Consider the following 9,386-nt stretch of genomic DNA (forward strand, 5'->3'; position numbering starts at 1 on the left):
GTATGTCTGTGCCAGTGAGCGGCATGTCTGGGTCTGCTTTCGCGTGTTTCTGCGGGATGAGTGTTCGTGTGTGCTTGGGGAGGGTGGCTCTTGTGAGTCAGTGTGCGAATGGGGGCGGCTGCGTACATGAGTGAAGGTCCGTCTGTGTGTGTCGGGGGAGTTGGAGTGGGGACTGGGACCGGAGAAGCAGTCATGCACGAATTGTGTTGTGTGTGGGGGGAGGTCTGTGATTGAATAGAGGCGGGGAGCAAATCTGTTGTGCAGTGGGGGTGGAAGCGTACAGGTTTTTTGGTTTTTTTTGAAGAGAGCTTGAGATTGTGTGTGCGGGGGTGGGAAGTATGGTGTGCTCGTGCAAAAATGTGGGGGTGGTTGTGTGTCTGTGTGAACATGTGGGGGGGAAGAGAGTGTCTGTGTATATGGGAGGTGGAGGTGCAGTCTGCGTCTGTATGCGCCTTCAATGCAGCAAGTTCCCGCCATCGCCCCTCCCACTTCCCAACCTCCCGTAGCCCCCCAGAAGGGCTTCCTCATTTCTTCCGGCGGTCTCAACCTCTCCAGTTTTCTCCGAGCCGATCAGCGGAGGCGGAGAGGGAAAATGTAGAATCCTGGACCCAGACGCTTGGATAATGGCTTTGAGATCTTCTGAAGAGAAGGGAGGGGGGGGTGTGGGTTCCCCGCCACCCAGCTGCGGTTTCCAGCAGGCCCTAAGCGCGGCTCACCAGCAGGTGGCATCTGGAATCTTAGAACAGCTCATACCTCCCCACCAAACCCCCTCCGATCATCGCGGTATGATGCCTTCCATGATCCTTCCAGCCCAGTTTTTGAGGGAGCCTAACATATAGAAAAATGGGTCATTTGCCGAAAGCCTGAGGGGAGAGGGGGATAAGAGTGTCTTGATCCCCCAAAAAGCTATTCTGATCAGAACAGCGGAAATTGAGGTCGGGGGCTAGGAATCCCCAGAATTATAGAAGCTAAACTTGGGAGGGTAGGATTCACTGCACCTTGAAGTAGCAGGGCTTGACAGGGAGCCTCAAAAAAGAGAAAGAAGACAAAGCCAGGAGTAGGGGGTTCTTGGGCCAGAGGAACAAAGGATTCTACTACTGGGGATTGGGGGAGATGAAAGAAACAATCTAAGGAAGTCACCCAGAGATGTACCTTAAGGCTCCAGAGGAGTTGCATGTGTGTCTAGAGTCCAAAGAATATAGACTGAGACAAGAAGTAGCTTATCAGACCAAAACCAGTCCCCAGCAAGGATCAGGGGCTAGGACCAGGACCAAGATCAGGGCCCAAAGTTATATCCAGGGATGTAAGTCAGGAGTCAAGAACCCAGGCTTGATCAGAGTGGGGCTGCAAGTGTTCTGAAAGGGCTGAGGCCAGCACAGGAATGGGTACAGACAATTGGCTTTATTCATGGACACACTGGGGAGTCCCAGGATGAGGGGCAACCCCATGACACACACACAGGAGGGGAAGGATGTCTCCATGCCACAGTCACAACACACACCGCCCGGGCCGGGTCAGGTTGGGGGTGACTCCAGTGAAATTTTCAAAGAGAGGGCAGGGGACAGAGGAACTGGAGGTAGGGGATGGAAATACATGGCCTGGCTCCTGCTTTAGGTTAAAAACACAAGTTCTTAGGTCCTGGAAGGGGTCTAGGCTACCCTGGAAGACCCGAGGGGCCCAATTGTAGGGCGGAAGTATAGGAGACCCAGGCTCACTCAGGGAGCCCCCAGTCAGGCAGGAAGTACCTCAGTCTTAGCCTAGGCCAGGATTGATTTTGTCTAACTTTGTTTAAAAACATATGGGCCATGCTGTATCCCACCCTGGGAGAGGGGGTGGCTGGGGGAGGAGAACTGGGAGATTCCCAGGCTCTCCACCCTGACCGCTGCCCCCAGGAGGGAAGGAGGGACAGACACCAAACACAGACTTCTGGGGAGGGGAGAGGATCATGGGTCAGGAAGATTTGATGTTGAGGGGAATGGAAGTAGAGGTTAGCCCTGGCTCTGGGGGTTAGGGGGCCGGTTATTGTGCTGCTGGTGGGAGGGCTGGAGCCCGGCCCATTATGCTTCTGGTTCATATTCCTGGTACTCCTCCTGTGGGGGAAGTTGGGGTGGGGAAAGAGATGGAAAGGAACCAAAATAGATTTTAGACCTAGAACTATGGCATTGGAAGATCCCCATCTTTTCCCCCCTGTTCAGGACGTCTCTCCCCCAGGAAACCTCCCTAACCTCTCCTCCCCTTCTCTCAAAGTCACAAAAACTGAGTTTTAATGTTAGTACTGCCACTAACTTTGGACAACCTTGGCCAAGCCTTCCTGGGACTTTTAATATTCTTTTCCATAAAAGTAGCTCAGAGTAGATCAGGGGTTATTAACTTTTTCTGTGTCTCTGGCAATCTGGTGATGCCCAGGAAGTTCTTTTCAAAATAATGTTTTTAAATTCACAGAATAAAATATATAGAATTATAATGGAAAACAGGTATAATGGAAAACGATTATCAATTTTAAAAAAAAGTTCACAAATCCTAGGTTAAGAACCCCTGAGCTAGATGATTTCTAAAGTCCCTTTTCACTCTGACATACTGTGTTCTATGTTCTTTAGCTCCTTCCAAGTTTGACATTCTGTAATTCTATGAGCCCTCCCCATAAGCAGAAAGCTGATGCACAAATTGGAGCCTGCAGAGCCCACATCCCCCAGGACTTTTCCTGCAAGAATCCTTGCTCTGCCAGGAGCTCCATTCTCCTCTTTAGTCAGAGCTTCCAAGGATAAAGCAAGAGAGGGCGGGCTGTGTCTGGGAAGCCTGCTCTGGAGAATCCAAAGGCTTGTGATTCTCCTGAGATGGATTCCCTGCTTACTTCCAGTGCTGAGCTTACCTGAGGGGGCTCTTCATAACTCTCTCCTTCAGTATCCAGCAGTGGCTCAGCCACTGCCTCTTCCCCAACTTCCTGGCCCACTTCTTCTGGCTAGAAGAAGAAACAGGAGAGCGCTGAGGAACAGTCCTCAGTGCCCTCTCAAGGCAGAGACACTGACCCAGGGAAGAGAATGGGAGATGCAGGAAAAACAAAGCTCCTACCAGGGACTTCTCCCACTTCTTTCCTGGTACAACCCTCTCTCTCCTAACCTAAACCCTCAAGGGGGAGAAAATGGATGGGTGTGGGGACTGGGGGCATCTCCTCCTGGAGACTGTCCCTTCATCTGCTCGGCCGCGAGCCCCTGCTTTGCGCTGCCCCCCCTCCCCCTCCCCCTGTGGCCTGGTTCCTTCAGCTGCTGCTATTCTGGGATAAGCTGGGAGGTAGCCGCTGAATGGTGAGATCCAAGATTCTCCCCCCTCCCCCTTCCCAGCTGCCACCCAGACCCAGGCAAATGCCAACAGACAAAAGTGGGTCTGCTGACCACTGCTCCCCCACAGGGCACATATGTGGCCCAATTACACGGAGAGGGATCATGGGGTCCCCAACGCAATCTACGGCTCATCCCACCTAGGGCAAGCGCACCGAGTGACACGCTCACGGACACAGACAGTCGCAGACACGTGCGGCTCGCTCAGGCTTTTAAGGGTGTCTCTGCCCCGCAAGGGGGCACCTGCGGAACGCACAGGGGCACCCAAGAACCCGTGATGCACCGGGTCGGTGAACAGATCCTCCCGTCACGCGTACTTTGTTCCCTTTTGGCAGAGACTCCCCTCACCTAAGATCACATCTATACAAACACAGAGTTACACATACAAGTCATGCTGATGGCATACAAACATGCAACAGGACGGACAAGCTCTCCAGCCAACGCGGAGGCCACTAGACGTTGCCACTGGGCGTCTGAAGTGGGCTGGGGGGAGGCGGGGCCGGGCGGGGCCCGATTCTCCCAGGCCCCTCGCAGATCTTCGGTCCGCCTGCAGGGGGCGCTCACCTTGAGGTCGGTAGGGAACTCCTCTTTCTTCACCAGGCCCGTGGCAGCCGCGATATTCCCAGCCCCCGAGAACACGGCGCCTCCTAGCTGGGACGCCTGCTCCTTGGTCTTCTCCGCCACTGGAAGGTAGCCGCATGGGTATCAGGGCATCGCCCCCTTGCGGCCAGGGTCGGGAGCGCAGGCCCTGCCCCAACTCCGAGGACTTAACCCATTCCCTCCCGCAGGACTGAGCCTCCAGGGAGCCTCCCGCCTCCCGGGATATTGTGGCCACACCCCGGGCTTCCCGGGACGCCACCTGGGGCAAGGGCAGGGGAAGGGAGGAGGAGGCTGGTACCTGATGTGACGCCTTGTACCACCCCCTCCCGGGTCTTGTTACCTGAAGAAAGAGAAAGGTCTGGAGTCAGAAAAAGAGAAAAGCACGCGGCCCGAGGGTCAGAATCCCCGCGTCCCTGAGAGTCACTTCCTTTCTCTGCCCTCCTTGTCCCTTTGTACCATGAAGGGCTTGAACTATCTAAGGCAGCTACGTGATTATGATTGGGGGAGGGTGGCAGAGAATCCAACCAGTAATCCCGTCCCCTAGCCACCAGACCAATAGGGCTCAAAAGCAAAACCTGCCCAAGCCAGGGAGTCCTCCCCTTCAGTTGTAAGGGATGTGTGTGTGTGTGTGTGTGTGTGTGTGTGTGTGTGTGTGTGTGTGTGTGTGTGACAGACAGAGAGACAGAGACAGAGAGAGACAGAGAGAGAAACCGACAGAGAGAAGGAAGAGAGGGGAAAGGAGAGAGGGGAGAAAGAAAAAGGAAAACAGGAAAAAGAAAGAAGAAAATGAGTAGAGGTGAGAGAGAAGAGGAGGAAGAGAGGACAGAGAGAGGAGGAGAGAGAAAGAGGAAAGAGAAGGAGGAGGAGGAAAAGGAGAAGGGGAGAGGAAGAGAAGAAGAAAGAGGCGAGGAAGAAGGAGGAGGAGAAAGAAAAAAGGAGAGAAAAGAGAGAAAGGTAAGAGAGAGAGGAGAGGAGAGGGAGAAAATAAAAGGAGAGAAGTGAGGTGAAAGAGAGGAAAAGGGAGGAGAGTGAGAGAGAGAAAGAAGAAAGAGAGAAGGAAGAAGAGGAGGAAAAGGAAAGAGAATCCAGGTGGACCTTTCTTTAGGAGAGGACAGCTGGACAGCCTAGACACAGGCAGCTTACATCCCTTGATGAGACCAGTCTGCTCTCACTGCTGCTGTCACCTGGTGGCCCTGAGGCAGAGAGCAGGTTTCTAAGCACCAACAATTTCCTTGGACCCTCATTTCACTCACTAATTCTGTCCTATGGCAAAACTTTACTCTTCCACAAAAGAGAATAGGACCTGAGGCTTTAGGTATCACTGACTGGTGGTGGGTTAAGTATTTTGAAGGTTTAAGGGGGGTTTTGCTAATAGAATCATGTATATCATAGCTCTTGAAAAGGAGATTTAATCAAAGGAATAGGATAGCCCAGGCTGTGGGGAAAGCAGGCGCTTCACCTAAGAGAAATGGGCACAGTGTACTACTTCAGGGAAAGTTGGAAAGATAAAGGCAAAGACAAAACAAAGGTGATGTAAATTGTAGAGTTAGAAAACCAGCCTTTGAAGAGGACCAGAGAAAAAGATACATAATGAATAAACAAGAAATATGTGAATTATATACCAGTTTGACAGAGAATTGTGAAAGACAGCAGTTTTTACTAGACATTAAAGGGGATGGGGAGTTGAGTGCCAAGCAGGAAAAGATTCTGTACCTTCAAAGACAAAAAGGGAAGTTTTAGGCAATCCTAAGTCTTAGGTTTTTTTTTTTTAAAAAAAGGTAAAAGAGGAATGATGAAGAGAATATTGCTCACCCAGGCATGAACCAACAAGCATTTATAAAGCATCTATCATGTGTTAGGCACTGTGCTAAGCTCTGAGAGCAGCATTTTAGATTCATGAAGTTAGATTTATAAGGGGCCTTAAAGATTATCTAATCCAGTTCTTTCATTTTACAATTGAGAAACTGAGACACAGAGAAGGAAAGGTTCCACAGCTACAAAATGAAAGAGTCAAGCTTCAAATGCAGCTTTTCTAAGTCCAAGCTTCTCAGAACCCCGTATCTTGGCCGATAGACATTCTTTCCATTGCAGCCCTCTTCCCATTAGTTTCTCTTGAGTCTAGAAATACAAGTGGCCTTTTTGTTCAGAGCCTTACATTTGGTACCAATATAATGCTGACCAAGGAGCATGATGATGAAAAGAAATGGGGAAACTCCTCAAGCATGAAGGAGTAGACAGAGAAGTGATTAGGAGATAGGGAGACAAAAATACATAGTATCACCCACTGAATCCCTACTAGACTTCTGGCTACCCCCACGAGCCCATCATAATGATGATGATGAGGCACATTTCTAAAAAGTCTGCAAAATATCTCCCTAGAACACCTCTGTGAAGTAGGTAATGCACATATTATTATCCCTATTTTAAAGATAAGGAAAATGAAGATCAAAGATAATTTCCAAAAATCCTAGAATGTGATTTAAAACCACATAGTTAAATTCTTCAATCTCCATGTTCAGAGCTCATTACACGATTCCATACCACCTTTAACTGCTTCTAACACTCTCCCCACTACAACACCTGAACCCTGATCCCTCCTATAGTGATTCCTTCTGTTGACTCATTGTTCTGATCTCTGTTAACCCACTGACTCTTGTTCACTCCCTCTTTGCTCTTTTTCTCACTCCCTCTTGACCCATCCTCCACCTATGACTTTCATACTCTGCTGCCCTACTGAGATGGTCTTCTGGGAAAAGCTTGGCTTGTCTGCCTAGGTCAAACCAGGTCTTCCTGAGTACAAAGGGGGCAGCTCTTACCAACATAAAGAACACCCTCCTTGGTCTTTTCTGCAGCCTCTGTGACCCCCTGTTTGGTCTTCTCTGCAGCAGCTACCACGCCTTCCTTGGCCATGGACAGGCCCTTCATGAACATGTCCATCTTGCTGGAATCTGGGGGGGAGGGGGACAGGATAGATGACTTGTTGACCCCAGAGTGAAGTATTCTGGTGGAAATTCCCAAAGTAGGGGAAGGGAAGCCTTGTCCTTCCCCTTTTTTCTCCCTTCACAATGCCTCCCCTCTGCCACCCTTATTTTATTCAATCCAATTCCCTGGGGAGGCCCCTATCCCTTCCCGTTCACAGTGGGCCAAAGTCCCAGTGTCCTTGAAGCTCAGGAAATTGGGAGGGGCTGAGGATTCCTTCATGGGGGTTTTAGTGGAATCAGAGCCACAGCACCAACTGAGGGGGGCACATATATTGACCCATAGACTTGCACTGACGCATGCTCAGTCACATAGGGACACACGAAGTCACACGCGCAGGCACACGCGCACCCATGCCATCAACTGGGGGCTTAGAAAATTGGAGAGGAGAAATGGGGTTGGGGATACAAGCTTCACTTCTACCTAGATGCTTTTCAAGCTTCCCCCCCTCAAAGCTCCTGTACCGTCTGCTCCCTCCTCTCCACCTCCCTCAGTGAGCTCAATCCCCTCCCCCAGATCTAAGGCCCTTCGCCCCTTCTTCATCCACCTCCAGACCCCGGGCCTTGTCTTCTCCGGTACCTTTCGCTTACCCCCAATTCCCTTGAACCCCGCGATTCCGTGAACTCATCCACATTTGCAGCCCGGAGGTCTGTGTCCCTTCCTTCACCATCCCTAGGGTGACCTATGCCTCTCTCTCCCCCTCCCCACTCTTCGGCAGCCCCAGGATTCGGTCCTCCTCTCCGCCAACCCCTTCGTTTTACAATAGACTCTCCTCTATTGTAGTGGACTCTCCTCCCCTTCCCTCCACTGCCCCGCCGCCCAGAGCTCTCCCTCCTCCCAAGCCCCAGGGCACCTTTTCTCCCCAACGCTCTCCAGCTCCCCAGCAGCCCCGGCAGCCCCCTCATTCCCACCGCTTTTTCTCTAGCCCTTCTCTAGTCGCATGGCTGCCTCACCTGGGCCCGGCCGACCGGGCTGAGGATGGATGGGTGGATGGATAGATGGATGGAGAGAGAGAGGGAGGGATGCGGCGGTGGTTGGCAGATGGAGGGACCGCGATGTCTCTGCGGGAAGGGCCGGAGCCGGGGTTGGGGTTGCTGGGGGCGCTCAGATCTCTCCGGACTGGCAGGAGCACTGAGCCATGGAGCGTAACGCTGCGCGATTCGGAGGTGACAGCTCGTCCCCGGCCTTCCGAGCGCTCTCCCTGGTTCTGTTTGTCTTCCGATTCTTCCTCCCCAGTGTCTGCTCCTCTCTCGGCCGCTGCGGCAGTTCTGAGCTCTCGTCTCCCCCCTGGCGGTCGGAGCAAGCCCTGCTTGGGAGAGGGGAGGGGAAGGAATGGCGAGAGGGGCGGGGCGCGACTCTGCTCCTTCGTGATAGCTTGCCCAGGGCGGAGCCAGGTCAGAGGGCCTGTGCTCCTCCTCCAGAGTCTGCATGGATTCTTAGAGCTGAAGGGAGGTTGGAGGAAAAAATAGGACCGCGGCCCTATAGCTGGCAGGGAGCTTAGAGAAGCAGCGGTCCGCTGCTTTATTCTTCAGAAGAAGGAAATTGAAGTCCATAAAGGTGAAAGGTTTTGCCCAAGGTCATTCGGGCACCAAAGCCGTAGAATTACATTCAAAGCCTTATCTTACCACTTGAAATTAAAGCTTTTCTCACTGGTCTCATACTAGAGATCATAAGACACAGAGATCACAATACGCAAATCGTGTATTTGCATTCCCTTACTTTATATACAAGATGACTGATTACCAGAGTGAGTAAAGCATCTTGCCTAGATAATAATAGATAGATAATAAAAAAACAGGGGCAGGAATTGACCTCCGATTCCTCTATGCCAAATAGGGGGTGCCTTTTACCACTCAGAGTATTGCTTTAATAGCCAGGATGCTGCTCTTTGCCCTGGTGTCCTGTCTAGTGCTGGGTATGATCTGGAGGCTCGGTTTCCAATTAGAGACATCATACTTTCCACTCCCTCAGGTACCATGCTATAGGAGGGAAAACACCGTAGTCAGAGTTTTGGTCCATCTTCTAACACATCTTCTGGCTGTCTCCTATGCCTGAAATCCTCTCGATTCTCATTTCTGTCTCTGACTTGCTTCAGGACCCAGCTAAAATCTCCCCTTCTTCAAGAAATCTTAACAAGTTCCTCTTAATACTAGTTATTTTCAGGGGCAGCTAGGTGGCTCAGGGGGTAGAGCATCAGCTTAAAGTCAGGAAACCTGACTTGGCCTCAGACACTTAACACTTAACACTTAACAATTGCCTCAGCAAAAAAAAAAAAAAAAAAAAAAAAAAAAAAGTTATTTTCCTTTGTTAATTATCTCCAACTTATCTTGTGTGTGTGTATATATATAAGTATATATATTAAAAGTACATATAGTACTTATATAAGTACAAAAGTATATAAGTATATAAAAAAGGGAAAAGGACTCACATGTACAAAAATATAATAATAAAAGCAACTCTTTTTGTGGTAGA

The 9,386-nt window shown here is 50.7% G+C and overlaps 1 protein-coding gene across 1 annotated transcript; it reads right to left on the minus strand.

Annotated features, from left to right (window-relative positions):
* Window positions 1-1,382: 1,382 nt before the first annotated feature.
* SNCB (synuclein beta) lies at window positions 1,383-8,213 on the minus strand. Its single transcript, XM_051979003.1, has 6 exons — window positions 7,868-8,213; window positions 6,752-6,883; window positions 4,234-4,275; window positions 3,900-4,018; window positions 2,870-2,959; window positions 1,383-2,090 (listed from the first exon to the last, which is right to left on the minus strand). Exons 2-6 carry the CDS (start codon window positions 6,870-6,872, stop codon window positions 2,058-2,060), a joined length of 405 nt encoding a protein of 134 aa, XP_051834963.1. The 5' UTR covers window positions 6,873-6,883; window positions 7,868-8,213; the 3' UTR covers window positions 1,383-2,057.
* Between the last annotated feature and the right edge of the window lie 1,173 nt (window positions 8,214-9,386).

This window comes from Antechinus flavipes, chromosome 2 (assembly GCF_016432865.1).
Source record: "Antechinus flavipes isolate AdamAnt ecotype Samford, QLD, Australia chromosome 2, AdamAnt_v2, whole genome shotgun sequence".
NCBI classification, from domain to species: Eukaryota; Metazoa; Chordata; class Mammalia; order Dasyuromorphia; family Dasyuridae; genus Antechinus; species Antechinus flavipes.

Coding starts and splice junctions, on each gene's coding strand:
- SNCB (XM_051979003.1), bottom strand. CDS start 6,872: ATGGACATGTTCATGAAGGGCCTGTCCATGGCCAAGGAAGGCGTGGTA. Junction 4,276..6,751: donor GGAGGGTGTTCTTTATGTTG/GTAAGAGCTGCC, acceptor CTCTTTCTTCAG/GTAACAAGACCCGGGAGGGG. Junction 2,091..2,869: donor GTTATGAAGAGCCCCCTCAG/GTAAGCTCAGCA, acceptor CTTCCCCCACAG/GAGGAGTACCAGGAATATGA.